The 23,153-nt window shown below is 42.1% G+C and overlaps 4 protein-coding genes and 1 long non-coding RNA gene across 5 annotated transcripts; 4 read left to right on the top strand and 1 right to left on the bottom strand.

The window, feature by feature from the left end:
• Window positions 1-1,114: 1,114 nt before the first annotated feature.
• LOC115692796 (light-harvesting complex-like protein OHP1, chloroplastic) lies at window positions 1,115-2,271 on the bottom strand. The gene is made up of 3 exons (XM_030619760.2): window positions 2,008-2,271; window positions 1,791-1,913; window positions 1,115-1,362 (listed from the first exon to the last, which is right to left on the bottom strand). The coding sequence occupies exons 1-3, from the start codon at window positions 2,191-2,193 to the stop codon at window positions 1,294-1,296; spliced, it is 378 nt and encodes a 125-aa protein (XP_030475620.2). The 5' UTR covers window positions 2,194-2,271; the 3' UTR covers window positions 1,115-1,293.
• Window positions 2,272-5,578: 3,307 nt separating this feature from the next.
• On the top strand, window positions 5,579-6,628 carry LOC130138935 (uncharacterized). Its single transcript, XM_056314540.1, has one exon. It carries the CDS (start codon window positions 5,579-5,581, stop codon window positions 6,626-6,628), a length of 1,050 nt encoding a protein of 349 aa, XP_056170515.1.
• Window positions 6,629-10,399: 3,771 nt separating this feature from the next.
• On the top strand, window positions 10,400-11,977 carry LOC130138861 (uncharacterized). Its single transcript, XR_008817133.1, has 3 exons — window positions 10,400-10,494; window positions 11,052-11,108; window positions 11,903-11,977. It is a non-coding gene; the product is annotated as an uncharacterized LOC130138861 (long non-coding RNA).
• Window positions 11,978-12,802: 825 nt separating this feature from the next.
• LOC130134326 (L-type lectin-domain containing receptor kinase IV.1-like) lies at window positions 12,803-15,182 on the top strand. Its single transcript, XM_030619754.2, has one exon. The coding sequence runs from the start codon at window positions 12,957-12,959 to the stop codon at window positions 14,964-14,966; it is 2,010 nt and encodes a 669-aa protein (XP_030475614.2). The 5' UTR covers window positions 12,803-12,956; the 3' UTR covers window positions 14,967-15,182.
• Window positions 15,183-19,005: 3,823 nt separating this feature from the next.
• LOC115692794 (L-type lectin-domain containing receptor kinase IV.1-like) lies at window positions 19,006-21,311 on the top strand. The gene has a single exon (XM_030619755.2). It carries the CDS (start codon window positions 19,144-19,146, stop codon window positions 21,151-21,153), a length of 2,010 nt encoding a protein of 669 aa, XP_030475615.2. The 5' UTR covers window positions 19,006-19,143; the 3' UTR covers window positions 21,154-21,311.
• The last annotated feature ends 1,842 nt before the right edge of the window (window positions 21,312-23,153 follow it).

Genomic DNA, 23,153 nt, shown 5'->3' on the forward strand with positions numbered 1-23,153 from the left:
CAGAATTACAAGGATAGCTTTCAACTAAAGGATCTAATCAGGTTTTTATGGAGGAAATGAGAAGGTCCACATGTTTCTAGTCAATACTGTCATCTTTTCTCTTGCTATAGCAGTCTGGCTTAGCATTTGTCTCATGGTTTTTAAGAACATATTTGTCATGCCTGTTAGAGATACTTTGTATCCTGCTTTTCACACATGCAATAGGACCTCTCGTGGATATGCTGGCTTACAGCTCTAAATAACCTTTGTCCATTGACAAGCTACATGCCTTAATGTAGGTGCGCATGCAGAGATCCTCTGTGTTCAGGAGAATAGAAAGGGCGAGGGAGAGAGACTGAAGAGCTGGGCAGAGTCTGCATGGAGGAATGGTCGCATGTCACTATCCGAGGCGCTTGATTGTTCCAAGTCCTCTTCTCGAGTGCCAATTGTAGATTCTCGGATCTGCCGGGTTCTGTAAGCTGTGTTCTTATTACTCAGTAGAAGTTTGAGCTTCTTTAGTATTAACAGAGAATGTAACAGCGTATCATGAGGCATCTAAGCCAAGGAAAAAGTGATTTTCAACTTATGAGTCCCGTATAGCTTTTTCAAATAGAGTGAAGTGATATGAATAAGTTTGTCATACTATGTTGGGTTCCGAAAATGATTGAAACGGTTAAAATTTTGCTACAGTTGCATCTTGTCTGTTCGGAGTGATCTCTACCATTTTCTGATTAGCTGATTGTGAACACCAGGGAGGTTAGCTGCCTCGTGACTACAAAGCATTTGATGTTTCAATTTTAGTCCCTTTTAGTTCAACTGCTTATGGTGCAATTTGTACATACGGCTTGTAGTTTATTAGCCCTTGCTATTGGCAAGAAATGTCAAATTCGGTTTCCTCTAGGTTTAAAGTTGATGCTTCTTTTATTGCGATGTCGACATGATCTGGTGTTCAGCAAGCGAAACCTGGTAGTGATTAGTAAAAATTGATTCTCATACATCTGCCAACTTCTGTATCGAAGACATCCAAATTAGCTATTCATTGAGAAGGATCAAATTCATACTCTTTTATGTAGTTGCTGTACTGTCTTGTTGATGGTCAAGAGAGGAAGATGTTAGTGTCATTTGCAAGCAAAAATTAAAACCTTTGGAATCAACTATGCAAGCTATTCAACAAGAAAAGCCAGTGTAGCAGCACAGGGTTACTCGTTATGCAGCAAGAGTGGTAGAGTCAAAGGGAGTTGTCACCAACATGAAGTCATTGTATTTACTATCTCTAAAGAGGGAGATTTCAAACATGAGGGGAGTTGAAATTTCTCAGAGAGGAAGATCGAGGCCCTTGCCCACCTCCACTCCAATCACCTGAAGAATCCCTTTGTGTATTATCTGATCAAAATCAAGAAAAAACCATCATCGGGTGCGCAAAAATTTGATGCAAGGTTTTACTAGAATAATGCCATAGAAGAGATTAAGACCGGATATTAAATTGACACACAGTAATACTACAGAATTTCGCGGGGTGTTTGGGATGGCACCATTAACTTAAATGTCATTTATAATTTGTCGGATTATTTTATAGAATTCTGCCGACGAGAGTGCTCTCGAAAAAAAACTTATCAATTCATATTATGTAAAATTGCTATCATGAAAATCGATTGTTCCTAATTAGACATGTTTAAAGTGTCTCAAGAGCACAAGTTAATTTACTCTCTCTCATATCAAGCATCACTAAATTTAGTAAACCATAATACCAGAACGTCCTTGAAATAAAAGGATCAAGAAATTACTAAGCTAGAAAGACGAGGCTGACTGACCAGTTCGACAATGAAAGTCCCGATGAGGCCAATCATGCAAGCTCTGGAGTTCCAAACCTCGGCAGTTCTTGTGAACCCAAGAAATGGAGCCTGGAACTTGGGCTCTACTTTCGGCACCTCCACCTGCGCTTCCAGTAATTCCAAGATGAGCTGAAATCCTAGAGAGAGAGAGAGAGAGAGAGAGAGAGAGAGAGAGAGAGAGAGAGTTTGATGGTACCCCAGAGGGAAGCTTGGCAGCTCGGACCCTGAGAGAGAGGGGCTTCCTGGAGGCTCTGGAGGCTTGTTCGGGACCGTGGAAGATGAGGAACTGGTGATGGTGGCGGCCTCCATGGAAACTCTTCGAAGCTCTGGTCGCGGGAACAAGAGAAGAAGATGAGTGGATGGTGAAAGAAGCAGCAGCCATTCTTCTCTCTTTTTCTCTATCTTGGGTCCTCCACGAGCCTCTGGTTTGTTGGCTGCTTGTTTTCTCTCGCGTTCCCCCCTATCTATTAGAAATTGTGGACGATCAGTCCCTGAATACCCTCCTGATTCTTCAATGTGGCCCTCACATTTGTAATTTTTGCGACCGAATCCCCGTATCCGTAATATGTTTCCTAATTAACTCTTTTGGTCACCGATCCCGGCAAATCGAGCTTGATGTCTCTGTCAGTCCCCGTCACAAGTTTTGGTATGTGACAAAAAAAAGGGTCGGTGTCGCCATGGGCAATCAATTTGCATCAACCAAATTGAATATATAATAGTCCGAAAAGCTACTAAGCAAGCTCTCACTAGCCTTTCAATTTCTAGCACGACCGATTATTTTCACATCCAATTTCCGCCCACTACCGTTGGCTTCAATTTGTCGGAGTTGGAATATGAAGTGGATTAGAAAAATCTAACAAGTTCAAGAACTTAATTGTCTAAATTATCAGTTCAGGGATCACATTGAAAAATTATTGCAAGTTCAACGATTAAATGTATTATTTTTCTTTTCCTTCGTCTCATAGCTACCTTGTTTCCGTGGCAATTAGAGCAACATGAAAATTCAATGATTTTCTTGGTATGTGCATCATTAAAAAGCTATGGCATCATCATATTGGTCATCGTGTGATTCTGCGGGACTTAAGTAAATGTCTGACGTGGAAGCTTGTGAGCGGTAGATTCGCCAATGGATGTGGGTCCCGACTTGGATAAGGAGATCCAGCTGAGATGTCCTCAATCTTGGCCCAGGTTTGTGGACCACAAAATTACTAGGCAAAAAGAAGAAAATGTTTATAAAAGGAAAAAGGAAAATAGAAGGCCATAAAATAGAGATTGAAAATTCTAAGGATATATAAATTTTAATCATTGAATGTTGGTTAGAGCTTTTGTACAAGTCACTCGAAATTTTCATTTCGTTATATGTCTGAGTAAACGATTGGGAGAAGTAAATTCTCTTTTTCTTAAAAACTAGCAAAAATTGCACACGTGTGGTTTAAAGAAAAAAAGAAAAAAAAATTGAATTTGTGTGGAGAGAGTGATAAATATGAAAATTAATTTGGGAAAGATAGTTCAATGGAAGAGAGAAGACAAATTAAAATTCAATTTTGGAAAGTAAGATATTTGTGAATTCACTTGATAATTATCTTGACTAATTAATTTATATTGTATATATTTTGTTGGACCATATCACGATAACACGTCTTAACCATCCTCATGGTATTCAATGTATGTTTTGTAAAATATGGGTTTTGAAAAAAAAAAAAAAAAAAAAAAAAAAAAAAAAGGTCAACAAGTCAACATAAGCTACAGTGGACTCTCGGCCAAATTAAAAAGGAGGCCGAGAGCTCCTTGGCTGAGAAACACAGAAACGGAAAAGAGGAGAAAGGAGAGGAAAGGGAAGAAGAAGAAGAAAAAGAGAAGAGAGAAGAGGGTTTTGCGCCGCGCGGACCTCGCCTAGCCGATTCGACCGAATCGCAACGCTCGGTAAGTACTCGCGCCCTCGTTCGTTTGATCGGAGAAGTTTTCCGATTTAGGGTTTAAATTCGGAATTTTGGGAAATTCGAGCGGCGAAGTCGATTTTTGAGTCGTTCGAGCTGCGTATTTTTATAGAATTGGTAGTTTACGGTGTTGCGGAGAATTTGTGGGATTTTGAACTGATTTGGACTTACGATTTGCTTTGGATATGAATTTTTGAAGTTGAGTGCGCGCAGTGAACAGTACGCGAACAGTGGTTTTTAGGCCGATTTTCGTCGGTTTCGGCTCGATTTTGGGGCTGCCAAGTTGGGGTTCCTGTAGTGCTCGAACAAGCTTTCTTTTGACTATAAACTTGCTTGGATTGGAGTTTCTTGGAGGAAAGTTATGGCGCAATCAAGTTTTGCGCTTAGGCGTTGTATTGTGGGCGATTTTGGATAATCGCGTTAGACGAGCGTTTTGAGGGCGTCTTTTAGTTGTTATATTAGCATCTAAGCCTAGTTGAGCCGAGTTGTAGTTGAAGTAACATTTTACTCGATTTTGATACCGTTTTTCGGCTTATTGTTAGGTATTCAAGTGTGTCGGCTCGAGAAATCGTTGTAGGTTAGTTTTTCAGCTTTTCAAGGTGAGTGGTACTATTTCTTCTTTGAATTTGTAAACTCATGTTTAGAAAAAGATATGTATTAGATATGTTATCATATAAGAAATGGCATTTTGATTATATAAAATTGGATCGAGCATTTGCTGCCATCTTGTGCATTTAAAATGAAAGATTATCTTTTGATTTCGGTTTGAATTTACTGAATGCAAATAGGTTTGCGAAACCTTTTGAGAAAGACTCATGAGGAGTTCTTGCATTTGAATGTGGCTTATGAAGGGTTTTATATCGGTTTATGAAATGGTTTATGAAATGATTTCTGGAATTGGTTTTGTAGATTGGTGGATGATATTGTTGTGGATTTTGGTGCTTTCGGTGTCTCGTGAACCCAAATGAGGGTTGTGGTATGCGCATACTAGTCTAGGATATCCTTGTGGGCCGAGCCACCGGCTTATAGTAGGTGGAGACCTTGCCAAGGGGGAATCTTGGTCGCCTTTCACGGGCGTTATCCGTGATCATACTTAGATTTCGAGCATGAGATTGGCCAATGGAATGGACCATTGGCGTGTGCTTTTCGACGAGATTGGCCAATGGATTTGACCATTGGTTTCTTCTTTGATATTATTAATTGGAATGGGCTTTCCTATTGTGAAAATGTGATGTTTAAAGTAGTATACAACGTATTTTAGAGAACCTGGAGTTGGTTATATGTTGTGTTATTTGAGTTTTCGTTTAGTCTTACAAGCTTGTGTGCATGGTAGGTGCTCGATCTACTTAGAAGAAATGCATTACTCAACGAGCCGTGGTAGCTCATTCCTCTCATTTAACTTGTTTTTCAGGTTCTTCACCGAGACGCTAGTAGGCGTGAGAGTTCCGGTGTCGGAGAGAACATTTTGATAGTTGGGACTTTTTGGTACGAGTTACACATGGATGTGGAGCTTAATGTACTTAGCTTTTTTGGTGGATTGTAGTTAACTCTGATATTGTAACCAAATAAACTTTATATCATGTATATATGTGGTTGCATATATTTTGATATCATGTGAGTTTTGGTTATGTTTAGGCTGCGTCCTTTTGTTAAAGGATGGCCGTGTCATGCCCTTATTCTTGTTGAGTTTGGGGTGTGACATTTATTGGTATCAGAGCATAAGTTTTGATTTTTGGAGTATAGATATGGGACGTTGTGAGATTGTGTGATAGATTTTTGCGCTAGATTTTTATATACTAAGTGGTATTTCATTCTTGGGTTCAGGCGACCATGAGTTCTGACTCGGAGCCACTTGCCTCAGTTCTTAAGAAGAATAAAGGCAAGCGAGTCATTACTTCTGACTCTAGAGATATGCCTCAACGTTCTCAAGGTGTGACTTTAAAGAGGAGACGGGAGGACCAATATGAAGTGAGTTCCGACTCACCAGAAGCTAGGGAAGAACCCCAAGAGCCTAATCCTCCGACTGATTTCGCTCAAGCAATGATTCATTGGTATCGTCAGGCGAAGGAATTAAGTGAAGGTGGCACCACTGACTCATGCACCTTCGCACAATTCAGAAAGGCAGATCCACCTAAGTTTGATGGGAAGTTTGATCCTCTTAAGGCCGATGGTTGGATTAGAAGCATAGAGGAAATCTTTAGAGCGGAAAATGTTCATGGCAATCAAAAGGTTAACTTTGCCACTCGTTATTTGGAAGGTGAAGCTATATGTTGGTGGCAGGGGACTAGACCCGCCCTTGGAGGTACTGATGTAATCATTTCCTGGAAGGACTTCACTGAAGCATTCAATGCCCAATTCTTCCCCGAGTCATTCCAAGCGAAAATGAGGAGTGACTTTGCAAATGTATCTCAAGGTAGCTCGTCAGTTATGGAGTATGCAGCCCGCTTTAATCAGCTTAGTAGATTCGAGGAAGGCTTCGTGGCTAGTGAAAAGCGGAGGGCAGAACACTTTCAGCGAGGACTTCGACCTGATATTCGCAGTATTCTCACGCCTTTTGTACTGACTACGTACAAAGATGTCTTGGATCGAGCGATTAGGGTGGAGCAAGACATGTTGGAGAGCGGCGTACAGGGTACACCTCAGTACAAGAGGTTTAAGCCCACTGATTATCATGATAGTCGGACCAATAGTAGCAAAAAGCGGAGGGATTTCAATCAGTCAGGAAGGCCCAAGATTCAGAGTAATCCGGGTCCTTGTGCTACTTGTGGCAAGCGTCATAGCGGTCCTTGTTACCGCAAGACAGGAGCTTGCTTCCTTTGTGGGAAAATAGGACATATGGCGCGTGATTGTCCTACACAGAAGGATATCCACTGGAGATAGTAGGGTGTGTTTTGTTTGTGGGCAACTTTGGGCACCTAGCATCCGCTTGTTCTATGAGGAAGCTGCATCTTCAATTTGGTAGGCCCCAAGGAAATCAGGAAAGGCAAAAGACGACTGGGAAAGTTTTTGCGATAACAAAGGAGGATGCGGCGGCGTCCAACGCAGTTGTTGCAGGTAATATTTGTATTGCCTCTCAATATGCGTATGCGCTGTTTGATTCGGGTGCTACGCATTCCTTTATTGCCATTGACTTCGCAAGGAAACTTGATGTGTTGCCTGAGCCTCTTGAGCATGAAATGTATGTTGATACTCCTACTGGAAATTTCCTGATTGCTAACCGTGTGTACAAGAGATGTTTGCTCCGGATTAATGATGTAGTATTACCTGTCGATTTGGTGGAGTTAGATATATGGGATTTCGATGTTATTTTGGGAATGGATTGGTTATCCACATATCATGCAACTGTTGATTGCTATTCTAAGAAGGTTGTCTTTCGACTTCCAAATCAACCCGAATTCTCTTTTTCGGGAAGTTGTAAAGGCACTTTGCCAAGATTGATATCAGCTTTACAAGTGAGAAAGCTTTTGAGGAAGGGTTGTTGTGGTTATGTGGCTTGTGTAAAAGACACAAGTAAAGATGTTGTAAAGCTTGAAAATATTCCTATTGTCAGAGAATTTCCAGATGTGTTTCCTGAAGATTTGCCTGGCTTGCCTCCTGATAGAGAGATTGATTTTTTTATTGATTTGATGCCTGGTACTACGCCTATCTCTAAGGCACCATATCGGATGGCACCGTCTGAATTGAAGGAATTAAAAATTCAGCTGCAAGAATTATTGGATAAGGGTTTTATTAGACCCAGCGTTTCGCCTTGGGGAGCTCCGGTTCTTTTTGTGAAAAAGAAGGATGGTAGTATGCGGCTTTGCATCGATTATCGAGAACTTAATAAGGTGACGATAAAAAATAAATACCCTTTGCCCCGGATTGATGATTTGTTTGATCAACTTCAGGGAGCTCAGGTATTTTCTAAGATTGACCTTCGTTCTGGGTATCATCAGTTGAAGATAAAGGCAGATGATGTACCTAAAACTGCTTTCAGGACAAGGTATGGCCATTATGAATTTCTTGTCATGCCTTTTGGATTAACAAATGCACCTGCTGCTTTCATGGATTTGATGAATAGGGTGTTCAGGCAATATCTTGATAAGTTTATTGTGGTGTTTATTGATGATATTTTGGTGTATTCGAAGAGTTTGGAGGAACATAAACAACACTTGAGGTTTGTCTTGCAAACTTTGCGTGAAAAGAAGTTGTTTGCTAAATTCAGTAAGTGCGATTTCTGGCTTGATCATATAGAATTCTTAGGCCATATAATCTCGAAGGATGGCATTTCGGTTGACCCGAGGAAAGTTGAAGCGGTTGTCCAATGGAGTCGCCCTACCAATGTCACAGAAGTGAGAAGTTTTCTTGGTCTAGCGGGCTACTATAGGCGGTTCGTGGAGGGATTTTCTAAACTTGCCGGTCCACTTACTCGCCTAACTCAGAAGGGAGTTAAATTTGTGTGGTCAGATCAGTGTGAGAGCAGTTTCCAAGAGTTGAAGAGACGGTTAGTGTCGGCTCCTATATTGACATTGCCTTCAGGTACTAGTGGTTTCACAATCTACTGTGATGCATCTAAGGAAGGTTTAGGTTGTGTTCTTATGCAGAATGGTAAAGTTATAGCCTATGCCTCTAGACAGTTGAAAGTACATGAGAAAAACTATCCCACTCATGATTTAGAGTTAGCAGCGGTTGTGTTTGCCTTGAAGATATGGCGGCACTACTTGTATGGTGAGAAATGTGAGGTCTTTACTGATCATAAGAGTTTGAAGTACATCTTTACTCAGAAAGAATTAAACATGAGACAGAGGAGATGGCTAGAACTCTTAAAGGATTACGACCTGTCTATCAATTACCATCCAGGTAAGGCAAATGTAGTAGCCGATGCCCTAAGTCGTAAATTTTATGGAAACATGGCTACATTGCTCACTTCTCAGAAGCCTATTCTTGAGGATATGAGGAAGTTGGACTTGGAGGTATTGGTACATCAGCTTGGTGCTCGATTAGCTAATCTTCAAGTACAACCAATGTTGATTGATAGAATTAAGGCTAAACAGAATGGGGATTCTCAGTTGGGAAAGATTAGAGAAGGAGTAGAAGCTGGGAGACAAAAGGACTTCAGTATCCATGCAGATGGGTCATTGAGGTTTCATGGTCGGCTATGCGTTCCTGATGATTCGGGATTGAAAAAAGAGATATTGCAGGAAGCTCATAGTACGAGATTCTCTATCCATCCGGGAAGCACTAAAATGTACAGGGATGTGAGAGAGAATTTTTGGTGGATCAACATGAAGAAAGATATCGTGAAGTTTGTTGACCAGTGTTTGGTTTGCCAGCAAGTGAAGATTGAGCATCAAAAACCAGGTGGACAGCTACACCCACTTGAAATACCTAAGTGGAAGTGGGAGCATATTACCATGGACTTCATCGTCGGTCTACCGAGGACACCTAGTGGTAAGAATGCTATATGGGTGATTGTCGATCGATTGACTAAATCTGCTCACTTTTTGTCATATCGATTCGGTCTTTCACTTGAGGATATGGCGAAGCGGTATGTTAATGAGATAGTGAAGCTTCATGGGGTGCCGGTGAGCATTGTTTCCGACGGGGATCCCAGGTTTGTGTCTAACTTTTGGAAGAGTTTGCAAGGAGCATTGGGTACTAAACTCAACTTTAGCACGGCTTTTCACCCGCAAAACAGATGGGATGATCCGAAAGAACGATTCGAGACATTAGAGGACATGCTAAGATCCTGTGTTATTGACTTTGGCGGTTCGTGGGACGAACACCTTCATTTGGCGGAGTTTTCTTATAATAACAGCTATCATTCTAGCATCAAGATGGCTCCTTTTGAAGCTCTATACGGTCGAAAATGCAGAACTCCCGTATGTTGGGATGATGTTGGTGAGAAAAGATTAACCGGTCCAGAGTTTATTCAGCAGTCAGAAGAGAAAGTCAGGGTGATTCGAGAGCATTTGAGAACAGCACAAAGCCGTCAGAAAAGCTATGCTGACCTCAAAAGACGCAAGGTAGAGTTCAATGTGGGAGATCATGCATTCCTCAAAGTCTCTCCAATGAAAGGCGTTATGAGATTTGGCACTCGTGGTAAGTTAAGTCCAAGATATGTGGGACCATTCTTAATATTAGAGAAGATTGGTGAAGTTGCTTATAAACTGGCTTTACCACCAGCGTTATCGGGCGTGCATGATGTGTTCCATGTGTCTTTATTGCGGAGATATGTGCCAAATCCTGAACATGTGCTTGACTTTACACCTTTGCGGTTAAAGGAAAACCTATCATATGACGAGCAACCAGTACGCATTGTTGATAGAAAAGATCAAGTGCTACGACAACGCACTATTCCGTACGTAAAGATTCAATGGCAAAACCACACCGAGAGGGAGGCCACTTGGGAGCTTGAGGAGGAGGCAAGACGCAAATACCCTCACTTGTTCGATGATTGAGGCACGTCTAAATTTCGCTCTAAATTTCGAGGGCGAAATTTTTTTAAGGAGGGGAGAATGTAAAATATGGGTTCTGAAAAAAAAAAAAAAAAAAAAAAAAAAAAGGTCAACAAGTCAACATAAGCTACAGTGGACTCTCGGCCAAATTAAAAAGGAGGCCGAGAGCTCCTTGGCTGAGAAAAACAGAAACGGAAAAGAGGAGAAAGGAGAGGAAAGGGAAGAAGAAGAAGAAAAAGAGAAGAGAGAAGAGGGTTTTGCGCCGCGCGGACCTCGCCTAGCCGATTCGACTTCGAATCGCAACGCTCGGTAAGTACTCGCGCCCCTCGTTCGTTTGATCGGAGAAGTTTTCCGATTTAGGGTTTAAATTCGGAATTTTGGGAAATTCGAGCGGCGAAGTCTGATTTTTGAGTCGTTCAGCTGCGTATTTTTATAGAATTGGTAGTTTACAGTGTTGCGGAGCTGTGGGATTTTACGGAGCCTGATTTGGACTTACGATTTGCTGGATATGAATTTTTGAAGTTGAGTGCGCGCAGTGAACAGTACGCGAACAGTGGTTTTTAGGCCGATTTTCGTCGGTTTTCGGCTCGATTTTGGGGCTGCCAAGTTGGGGTTCCTGTAGTGCTCCGAACAAGCTTTCTTTTGACTATAAACTTGCTTGGATTGGAGTTTACTGGAGAAAGTTATGGCGCAATCAAGTTTTGCGCTTAGGCGTTGTATTGTGGGCGATTTTGGATAATCGCGTTAGACGAGCGTTTTGAGGGCGTCTTTTAGTTGTTATATTAGCATCTAAGCCTAGTTGAGCCGAGTTGTAGTTGAAGTAACATTTTACTCGATTTTGATACCGTTTTTCGGCTTATTGTTAGGTATTCAAGTGTGTCGGCTCGAGAAATCGCTGTAGGTTAGTTTTTCAGCTTTTCAAGGTGAGTGGTACTATTTCTTCTTTGAATTTGTAAACTCATGTTTAGAAAATGATATGTATTAGATATGTTATCATATAAGAAATGGCATTTTGATTACATAAAATTGGATCGAGCATTTGCTGCCATCTTGTGCATTTAAAATGAAAGATTATCTTTTGATTTCGGTTTGAATTTACTGAATGCAAATAGGTTTGCGAAACCTTTTGAGAAAGACTCATGAGGAGTTCTTGCATTTGAATGTGGCTTATGAAGGGTTTTATATCGGTTTATGAAATGGTTTATGAAATGATTTCTGGAATTGGTTTTGTAGATTGGTGGATGATATTGTTGTGGATTTTGGTGCTCAGTGTCTCTGTGAACCCAAATGAGGGGTTGTGGGTATGCGCATACTAGTCTAGGATATCCTTGTGGGCCGAGCCACCGGCTTATAGTAGGTGGAGACCTTGCCAAGGGGGGAATCTTGGTCGCCTTTCACGGGGCGTTATCCGTGATCATACTTAGATTTCTGAGCATGAGATTGGCCAATGGAATGGACCACCGAGATTGGCCAATGGATTTGACCATTGGTTTCTTCTTTGATATTATTAATTGGAATGGGCTTTCCTATTGTGAAAATGTGATGTTTAAAGTAGTATACAACGTATTTTGAACCTGGAGTTGGTTATATGTTGTGTTATTTGAGTTTTCGTTTAGTCTTACAACTGTGTGCATGGTAGGTGCTCGATCTACTTAGAAGAAATGCATTACTCACTGAGCCGTGGTAGCTCATTCCTCTCATTTAACTTGTTTTTCAGGTTCTTCACCGAGACGCTAGTAGGCGTGAGAGTTCCGGTGTCGGAGAGAACATTTTGATAGTTGGGACTTTTTGGTACGAGTTACACATGGATGTGGAGCTTAATGTACTTAGCTTTTTTGGTGGATTGTAGTTAACTTTGATATTGTAACCAAATAAACTTTATATCATGTATATATGTGGTTGCATATATTTTGATATCATGTGAGTTTTGGTTATGTTTAGGCTGCGTCCTTTTGTTAAAGGATGGCCGTGTCATGCCCTTATTCTTGTTGAGTTTGGGGTGTGACATGTTTTTAGTAATATATTTGAGATTGAAATTAATCATAGAGAGCCATGCCTAATGATATTAAACACACACAATTCCGGGTCTAAATCTCTAGCCTTATCTCGGATGTTGGAGATTGAAAGATCACATCTAAGCAACCTCTGACCTTATCTTTGATGTCGGAGATTGAAATTTCACATTGCTCTAAATCTCCGACATAGGATGTCTCGCACATGTAACTCAACACATTGAATTCCGGGCCAATGTTAATGATAGGATTACTAGGCTTGCCTAATCTTATGTACTAATCCTCTCCTTTTGGTAAGAGAGCCATGCCTAATGATATTAAACACGAGTCAAAATTTGTGGGGACATTGTCCTTATATGCACGCTTGTCGTGAGCTACCTTGGGCATCATTTTGCTGTCATCGTCCGCCATCGGTTACCGACTCAGCGATTACTATGGGAAGACCAAGAAACATCGACTGACGTTGACGGACGCCTTTAGTCTACTTTGGCGACTCCTTAGAATATGTAAATGGCGTACAGAGAGAGGCGAGTCCCCGAAGAAATTTAAGTTGCTGACAAAACTCGGACCAGTTAGTCAATCAAACGACAGAGGTGTAATATGACTCGGACCGATCAGTTGAACACACGACAGAGGATTCATTCTGAAGGCCGGTTGTATGTTTGTTAGGGGGGCACTAATGATTGAAATTGCATGAGTTTCGACTCGATGCTGTGCAAGTCTCTTGGATCATTATAGGAACTTCAAAGCCCTCTGGTCATGTTCCTCGTGATTGTTCTGGCGGTTTCTCTCCTGGCAAACACAGCAGCGAGTCACGAAACCAGCGATTTCGCGTACAATGGTTTCAAGTCTGCGAATCTGAGCCTCGATGGTTTAGCTGCACTCACTGGCAATGGCCTCCTGAGGCTAACCAACGTGACCAAACAGAAGGTAAGTCATGCCTTCTACCCGGATCCGATCACGTTCAAGAACTCATCCAGCGGCGCTGTCCACTCGTTCTCCACCACATTCGTCTTTGCTATAATTCCCGAGTTTTCAGCTGTAGGCGGTCATGGGTTTGCCTTTGTGATAGCCCCTCGTAGAGAAATTCCTGGAGCTCGGCCTAGTTTTTTTTTGGGCCTCTTCAATGAAACCAACAACGGCAATGCCACGAACAACATTTTCGCTGTAGAATTTGACACGATTCAAAACAACGAATTCCGTGATATCAATGACAACCATGTTGGGATCGATGTCAATGGGCTGACCTCTGTAAAATCTTCCCCAGCTGGATACACTGAAAACAACGTGCAAGGCTTCAGAAACTTGAGTCTGATTAGTGGTAAAGCAATGCAAGTTTGGGTGGATTATGATGCTGTGCAGAAACAAACCAGTGTCACATTAGCTCCTGTCAATGTTGACAAACCGAGCATTCCCCTTTTGTCTCTGTCCTTCAATCTCTCGCCAATTTTCAAGGAGACCATGTACGTTGGGTTCTCGTCTGCAACCGGCTCGCTCTTAACTTCTCATTATATCCTCGGATGGAGTTTTGAGGTAAATGGACAAGCTCAAAGGCTTGATTTGGCTCAACTTCCCAGATTACCCCATAAGAAAAAGAAGCAGAAATCCAATCTTCTCACCACTGGACTGCCTTTCATGTGTTTGTTTATTCTGTCCATTCTAGTCGTTGCTGTGGCTTACGCAATAAGAAAACGAAGGAAATTCGCAGAGGTTCTTGAGTATTGGGAGCGCGACTACAGTCCTCATAGGTTCAAGTACAAAGATCTCTATGTTGCCACAAAGGGGTTCAGGGATCAGGAGCTATTAGGAGCTGGTGGATTTGGTAGGGTCTATAGAGGGGTATTACCCAACTCAAATACTGAGATTGCAGTGAAGAGGGTTTCTCATGAATCAAGGCAAGGGATGAGAGAATTCATTGCGGAGATTATTAGTATTGGTCGGCTTTGTCATCGGAACATAGTAACGCTTCACGGTTACTGCCGTCGGAAGGGTGAGCTGCTGTTGGTCTATGACTATATGCCAAATGGAAGCCTAGACAAGTACCTCTATAACCAACCAAAGGTGACCCTCAATTGGAGCCAAAGATTTAGAGTGATCAAAGGTGTTGCATATGGCCTCTCCTATCTCCATGAAGGATGGGAAAAAGTAGTGATTCACAGGGATATCAAAGCTAGCAACATCTTGCTAGATTCAGAACTAAATGGGAGGATAGGAGATTTCGGGCTTGCGAAACTATATGATCACGGTACCGATCCTCAAAGCACCCATGTGGTGGGAACTCTTGGATATATGGCCCCCGAGAACACACGAACAGCCAGGGCCACTACGAGCACGGACGTTTTTGCGTTTGGGGCATTTTTGCTCGAGGTTGCTTGCGGAAGAAGACCAATTGAGATTCGCGAGGAGGAGGATGTGATACTAGTAGACTGGGTGTTTTCTTGCTGGGATAAGGGTGACATTCTGGAGGCAAGAGATACGAATTTAGGGACGGACCTTGTGGCGAAGGAGGTGGAGCTAGTGTTGCAACTTGGATTGTTGTGCTCCCAGTTTGAGCCAACTGCGAGACCAAGCATGCGTCGAGTAGTGGAGTACTTGGAAGGCGATCTCGCAATAGAGGAGTTATCATCACTTGGTATTTCAAAAAGCGGATTGCCATTTGCATTTAATGAAGGTTTTAGTGTGTCTGCCATGTCTTGTCCGTCTTCCGCAGACAAGGCATTTTCTCAGACATCTACCGTTGCTAACTCTCTCCTCTCTGGTGGAAGATGAGTCTTAAAGCATGGTATATTAAATTGAAAGCACATTTCGTAGATCCAAAGCAGTTACCAAACCAGTGTTGTTCTACATCAAGTATTCGTAGTTTGTGACTCCGTGAGTCTATGTATACTGTAGCGTAAGGTTCAATGTGTCAACCAATTTCTGCTGCATATTCTTAGATGTTCTTCGGAATGTCTGCATTAGCGCAAACTGTTGTCTTTTTTGGTTTCCCCTTTTGGTCAGCCTCCAAATTATAAGAGCAAGTCTACCTTGTATAAGGATAATTACTTGTTTGTGATGCCGTATTGAATGCTAACAGAAAAATTATTCTCAGGAAGAGTATCTATTAACATGTATAAGTGGAGAAAATTGAGAAATGTCATGCAAGAATATTAATGTGATGCCGTATTGAATGCTAACATAGATGTCATGCCAATAAAGCCTTTCACTGAATCAAGTGACCAAAGGCTGTCATTGTCCAGACCGCTATGCCTGTTGTTTCTGTCTATCGTAAATAGATGTAAGAAAGTATTTTCGTGAAAGGTTGGTTTGGCGGTTATGGTAAGAGTGCTCGCTAATCACGAACCTCGTGCAGCGATTTGTTCTTCAATGAACTCCTAAATGGCGCTGCTTTTGTAGGATAAGCGCTCCTCCAATCAAACGAACAAAGACTGACCCTGTTTATGAGAACTAAGTACAGTAAGAACTTTGAATTTGACACACATTACATTAACTTGCGGCCGAATTTCCTCCAAATTACAGAGAACATAAAAGTCAGACGTTAGCAAGTCTATTCAGGATTGAAAAGGGTTGATCCTATGATCGAAGAAATGACAAGGACCAGTTAGTGAAACAAAGAATGCACTTAGCTCATCTACTAAGATAAAATTATTAGACTGCCCAACTGTACGTATTCAGCTTCCTCAAGTTCAAGAAGAAGCCATACATATGAAACATACAAAAGCCCTAAAATCTGTGGGGACACTACTGTCCTCTGCAAATGTCGTGTTTTGTGGCTCAATTTCTTGTCGAATCCGTTGTCTCGGAGTATATATCGAAGCCCAAGAGGATTGGTCGAGTTCAGGCGTCCACCGTTGAAAAACGAGTGCTTATGGGAATTTGTGTCTTGGTGTTTGGGAAACATGTGAGAGGTTGAGCAATTGATTGTAGTCCCTAATATCTCCGATTGATCGTGAACTTTTTGCGGTTGGCTCTTCTCATGAAGTAAATAACGACACTCAGACCCAATTACGTATATATTTGGTGTCCTTTACTGTTCCTCGCTGACTTTATGGTAATTTCTTCTTTTGACTTCATGTTTGATTTGTAAGATATGTTAGTACCGGTGTTATTTGACCACAATTAGTATCAGAGCTAGGGCTACAGTTCTAGAGTTGATTTGGCGTTTTTGCTTGTCTAACCACTGTTTGGAAAATCCATTATTTCTGGAGCAAAGGTAGAAATTAAGAAGTTTGATGGGAGGAACAACTTTGGGTTGTGGATTTTGGGGCTAACAGTACGATCGAGAAGGCGAGGGGGTTGAATAGGTTGTGTGGTGATATAATAAAACCTTCATGGAAAATCAAATAATCACCACTCAAGATAGTAAAAAATGTGACATAGCGTGTGAGATGCTAATAAGTAAACAGTATGAGGATCACACAACAATATATAGTGATTCAAAATTGGCTGGATGGCAAAACGTGAAAAAAATATTTAGGATTCAATTGACACAGTTAAAAGGTTTATGACTAAGAAAAGTGCAATAGGTTTAAGATTTTTTGAATAATTTTACCCTCACTAGGAGGTCGTGAAATGTATCCTCAGATATTTGAAAGGGACAATAGACATCGGTATGGAGTACCGAATTGCAGTGAGACCACGAGTTAGGTAGTGGCCGTTACATGTACCTGTTTATGCTAGCAAGTGGTGTAGTGAGTTGAAAGGCATCTTTGCAAGATGTTGCCTTGTCTTTGACTTTGTAACACCCTGGGTTTACACAATGTAATATTGTCCGCTTTGGGCCCACTGACCCTCACGGCTTTAAAACGAGTTGTCAGGGGCGGAGGTGCGAACGCATCGCCATCCCTCTCCCGAGCTCAATATTTTCCTCTTTGGGGTGCAGGACTCACCTACCCCATCCCCTCAAGGCTTTGTTCTCAGCACAGCGGAAGTTTGTGTGAAACGCGTTTTAAAACCGTGAGAGTCAGTGGTTTTAAAGCGGACAATATTACACAGTACATACTTGGGGTGTTATAGCCACACAAGCTTCAGCTGTGCTGAGAACAAAGCCTTGAGGGAGGCTTGTAGCTGGGATGGCAGTGCATCCGCGCCAGTGCGAGAGGCCCAAAGAAGACAATATTGTGCTGGGATGAGGGATGACGATGCAACTGCGCCTCTACCCCAGACAATATGTTTTAAAGCTGTGAGGGTCAGTGGGTCCAAAACGGATAATATTATATAGTGTAGACTCGAGGCGTTACAGGTGGTATTAGAGTCGACTTCCGACAGTGTGTGAGACCACAGTGAGGACACTGTGCTCCTAAAGGGTGGAGAGTGTGATAGCCCAGGCGGCGGTGCGCAGGGAGGAGGGATGGCGGTGCGTCCGCGCCTCGGTCCTTGGATGTGCGTAGGGAAGGGAGGGGAAGCCTCTTGTCCCACATCGCCTAGGGGGGGAGTCCTAGACTGGCTTATAAGGTTTGGGGTTTTATATCTATGTAACGCGTTTTAAAGCCGTGAGACGGATCCAAAGCGGACAATATTACACAGTGTAGACCCGGGGTGTTACAGACTTAGACAAAGTACACGGCACTAACCTTTTCTAGCGAAGGAGACGATATGGATAAGTGGTTTGCTTTTAGACTTTGTGTAGGATCAGAAAATTGTTACAATATCCATGACAACCAAGATGCTACATATTTGGCTTTACATCCTACTTATCATGCTTGAACTAACGAATCGATATTAAGTATCATTTCATCTGAGATGTCATGGTGAAAGGTAGGGCTGTTATGAAAAATATTGCAACAACGGAGAATCCAGTAAACATGATGATCAGCTCATTCATCTGGCAAAGCTCAGGCTTCACTAGACCTTGATTGGCCTCTGTGGATGACGAACGCTCGTCGGAGCGTTGGGAGAGTCAGAATGGATTTTGAGCATTATAACTAAGCTACGAACATCAAGTCAAGGCGGAGAATTGTTGAGTTTTGTGGCTCAATTTCTTGCCAAATATGTCATTTCAGAGTTGGGATCTAAGCTCAGGAGGATTGGTTAAGTGCAGGCGTCTGCTGTTGAGAAAGGACGCCGCAAGGATTCCCGGATCAAGGCTGGTCTGGCTAGCTGGCCACAATCAGGCCGGATTCCCGCATCCTGGGCTTTGGTCGGGTTCTCCATTTTTAAGCATGTTACCTCTCTTATTTTAAACTGAACCCGAACACAAGCTGTTTAGAGTGTCTCTTAAGGCTTTCTAGCGAAACTTAGTGAAAAAAACACGAGTGCTTGTGAGGATTTTTGTCTTAGGGTTGGGAAACTGATGAGAGATTGATTGATTGATCGTCACTCTATAAATTTTTGATTGATAATGCATTCTTTATGGCTGGCTATTCTTGTGAAGTAGATATTGACACTCGGCCTAAAGTACGTGCTGTTTTTTTTTATCATTTTGGTTGATTTTTCTGCTAACAAGTCAGATTTGATTTGCAAGATCTATTAATTTCCTTTTTAATTCACAACAGAAAGCTTGTTTGTGCTGGGAAACTTCCTCATAACATTTGGCACTCTGCATACGCATCGGGTCATTGACGACTATCCGAAGACGATATAAACCTTAACAGGAGTAATGTGTCCGTAGACTGACGCTTTAGTCTATTTTGGCCACACATGTGGAAAATGGAGACAGGGACAGGCAACAATTGAAGAATTCTAAAATGCTGATGAGTCTCAGGCCAATCAGTTTGTCACAGAAATGAGGAGTCATTCTCAAGGCCATAGTCTGGAAAAATAAATTTAGAGATGGAGTATGATTTGGGTGGCACACCAAGTTTGAATCCTTGCATGATTTGACAGTAGGGTCCTAGGATTAGAAAATTTAAAGAGTAAATGGTGCATATCTAGTGAAACAACTCTAGGGAGATTCAAACGATATCTTCTGAGTTGTGTATTCAGCTAATTTCCCCAGCTTCTGGACATGTTCTTTGTGATTGTTCTGGCGGTTTCCTCCCTCGCAAACTTTGCACTCGCTCAGGATAGCAGCAGTTTCACATACAATGGTTTCCGGTCGGTGAATCTTAGCCTGGATGGTTTAGCCGCATTCACTGGCAATGGCCTCCTAAAGTTAACCAATGCAACCAAGCAGAAGCAGAGTCATGCCTTCTACCCTGGCCCAATCAAGTTCAAGAACTCATCCAGTGGATCTGTCTACTCTTTCTCCACGACATTTGTCTTCACCATGATTTACGAGTACCCACCTCTGGGCGGCTATGGGTTCGCTTTCGTTCTAGCTCCTCGTAGAGAATTTCCCGGAGCACTGCCTAGTTATTACTTTGGCCTCTTCAATGAAACCAACAATGGCAATTCCTCGAACCACATTGTCGCAGTAGAATTTGACACGATCCAAAACCATGAATTCCTTGATATCAATGATAACCACGTTGGGATCGACATCAATGGGCTGACCTCCGTAAAATCTGCCCCGGCAGGATACACTGCAAGTCCAGGTGGGGTCTTCACAAACTTGAGCCTGATGAGTGGTAAAGCCATGCAAGTTTGGGTGCATTATGATGGCTCGCAAAAGCAATTCAACGTCACATTAGCTCCTATCAATGTTGAGAAACCGAAGACTCCCCTTTTATCTCTGTCCGTTGATCTCTCACCGATCATCAAGGAGACCATGTACGTGGGTTTCTCGTCTTCAACCGGCTCATTAGTAACTGCTCATTACATCGTTGGATGGAGCTTTAAGGTAAATGGACAAGCTCAGGGATTGGTTTTGTCTCAGCTTCCTAGACTACCGCATGTGAGAAAGGAGGAGAAATCATACTTGCTTACTATTGGAGTGCCTTTCATGTTGTTGTCCTTTCTGTCAATGCTAATATTAGCTGTGGTTTATCTGATAAGACGAAAGAGAAAATTCGCAGAGATTCTAGAGGATTGGGAGCGCGACTACAGTCCTCAGAGGTTCAAGTACAAAGATCTCTATGTTGCCACAAAGGGGTTCAGAGATCAGGGGCTATTAGGAGCTGGTGGATTCGGTAGGGTTTATAGAGGGGTATTATCCACCTCAAAAACTGAGATTGCAGTGAAAAGGGTTTCTCATGAATCGAGGCAAGGGATGAGAGAGTTCGTTGCGGAGATTATTAGCATTGGTCGGCTTCGTCATCGGAACATTGTAACGCTTCTCGGTTACTGCCGTCGGAAGGGTGAGCTGCTGTTGGTCTATGACTATATGCCCAGTGGTAGCCTAGACAAGTACCTCTATAACCAACCAAAGGTGACCCTCAATTGGAGCCAAAGATTTAGAGTGATCAAAGGTGTTGCGCATGGTCTGTCTTATCTCCATGAAGGATGGGAACGAGTAGTGATTCACAGGGATATCAAAGCTAGCAACATCTTGCTAGATTCAGAACTAAATGGGAGGTTAGGAGATTTTGGGCTTGCGAAAATATACGATCATGGCACTGATCCTCAAACCACCCATGTGGTGGGAACTCTTGGATATTTGGCCCCAGAGATCGCTCGAACCGCCAGGGCCACTACGAGCACGGACGTTTTTGCGTTTGGGGCATTTTTGCTTGAGGTTGCTTGCGGAAGAAGGCCGATTGAGGCTCGGGAGAAGGAGGATGTAATATTGGTGGACTGGGTGTTTTCTTGCTGGGATAAGGGTGACATTCTAGAGGCAAGAGATCCAAATTTAGGGACAGACTTCGTGGCGAAGGATGTGGAGCTAGTGTTGAAACTTGGATTGATGTGCTCCCATTCGAAGCCAACAGCGAGACCAAGAATGCGTCAAGTAGTGCAGTACCTAGAAGGGGATGTCGCAATGCAGGAGTTATCCTCTCCTGGTAATTTAAAAAGTGGATTGACATTTGCATATCATGAAGGTTTTAGTATGTCTGGCATGTCTTATCCGTCTTCCTCGGACAAGGCATTTTCACAGGCATATTCTGTAGCAGACTCTGTCCTCTCTGGAGGAAGATGAGTCTTAAGATTGGTATATTAAATTGAAAGCACATTTCATAGATCCAAAGTAATTACCAAACTAGTGTCTTAAACATCAAGTATTAGTAGTTTGCGACTTTGCAAGTACATGTGAACTGTAATTTTAAGATTCTATGGATCTAACCAATTTATGCAGTATATTCACTTGTTCGTGGGAATGTCTGCACTAGCATAATTGCCTTCTTTTTTGGTTTCCCCTTTTGGTCAGCCTCCAAATTATAAGAGCAAGTCCACCTTTTATAAGGATTATTACTAGTTTGTTTGAATCCTTGCATGGTTTAGCGGTCAGGTCCATATGATTAAAAAATTCAACGAGTTAATGGTGCATATATAGTGATCCAAGTCAGGGCACTGACAGCTGAAATTGCATTAGATTCAAGTTGATCCTAGGAGATTCAAAGGATGTCTTCTAAGTAGTGTATGCAACGAATTTCTCCAGTTTCTGGATGTGTTTTTTGTGATTGTTCTGGCGGTTTCTCCCCTGGCAAACTTTGCACTCGCTTATGATACTAGCAGTTTTACGTACAATGGTTTCCAGTCAGTGAATCCTAGCCTAGATGGTTTACCCGCATCACGGGCAATGACCTCCTAACGTTAACCAACACAATTAAACAACAGCAGAGTCATGCCTTCTACCCTGACTCAATAATAAAGTTCAACTACTCATTCAGTGGATTTGTCTACTCTTTCTCCATGACGTTCATCTTCACTATGATTTATGAGTATTCACCTCTGGGTGGCCACGGGTTCGCCTTTGGGTTAGCTCCTAGTAGAGAATTTCCCAGAGCTCTGCCTCTCGGAGCTCTATTTCCCGGAGCTCTGCCTAGTTATTACATGGGCCTCTCCAGTGAAACCAACAATGGCAACGCCACGAACCACATTGTTGCAGTAGAATTTGACACAATCCAAAATCATCGATTCTATGATGTCAATTGTCACACCCCGAAACCTACCAAGATGGGGAATGACACGGCCGTTCTTCTACTCGAATAACGCAGCTTCAAACCACAACCAAAGAACAATCTCCCAAAAGTCCCACGACATCGCTCTCGTTCTATTTGCTACTAACCAAGGAACTTGAAAAACACGAAAGATGAATGGAATGAGCTATCACGGTTCAGTGAGTAATACATTTCTTCTAAGTGGATTGAGCATCCACTATGCATGTTTAAGGCACACAAACATAAGCCATTTAACCCAATTCCAGCATATAACAAACGTCGAGGTCAAAATACGTTATATACTACTTTAACATAACATTTTCACGAAAGAAAAACTCATTTTAATCAATAATATCAAAGCAAAAATCAATGGTCCAGTCCATTAGTCAATCTCATCGAAAACATACGTCAATGGTCCATTTCATTGGCTAATCTTATCGAAAATATATGCCAATGGTCTATTTCATTGGCTAATCTCATGCCCAGAAATCTAACCATGATCACGGATAACGGCCCATGAAAAGGCGATCAAGATTCCCCCTTAACAAGGTCTCCACCTGTGACATTCCGAATTTCGGCCTATTTTTGGGATTTATAAAACGTGTAATTTGTCAGTGTGCTTATAGTAAAATCTCGCCCGAGAACTGATCACTCTCGGTTATTATTTTTAAATTAGAGATTTCGCTAGAATCGCACTCAATCGAATTTGACTGTTATTTAGACCCCGAACTTGGCAGTCGATTTTCGGGAGTTTCGGGACGTAATAAATTGGACGGTGTCGATATTGTTGTGGCCAGCGTTGAGATTGTCAGGAATGATGGAAAAAGGGGAGTTTTTGACCACGTGCGAATTTGGACTAGTAGACCTCCCTCGTTATGATTTGGTTTAATTAATTTGGCCTTTGTCCCTTTTTATGTGCGAGGCTTATTTTGGACCGGTAGACCACTTTCGGTTTTTAATTTGGGCTATCGGATTGCAAATAATATTTGAATGTTCAAATATTTTCTTTTATTCTCTCTCTTCTCTCTCCTCTCTCCTC

The sequence above is a fragment of the Syzygium oleosum genome, unplaced genomic scaffold, assembly GCF_021117445.2.
Source record: "Syzygium oleosum isolate NSW1041296 unplaced genomic scaffold, Sole_v2.1 Sole_v2.09, whole genome shotgun sequence".
NCBI classification, from domain to species: Eukaryota; Viridiplantae; Streptophyta; class Magnoliopsida; order Myrtales; family Myrtaceae; genus Syzygium; species Syzygium oleosum.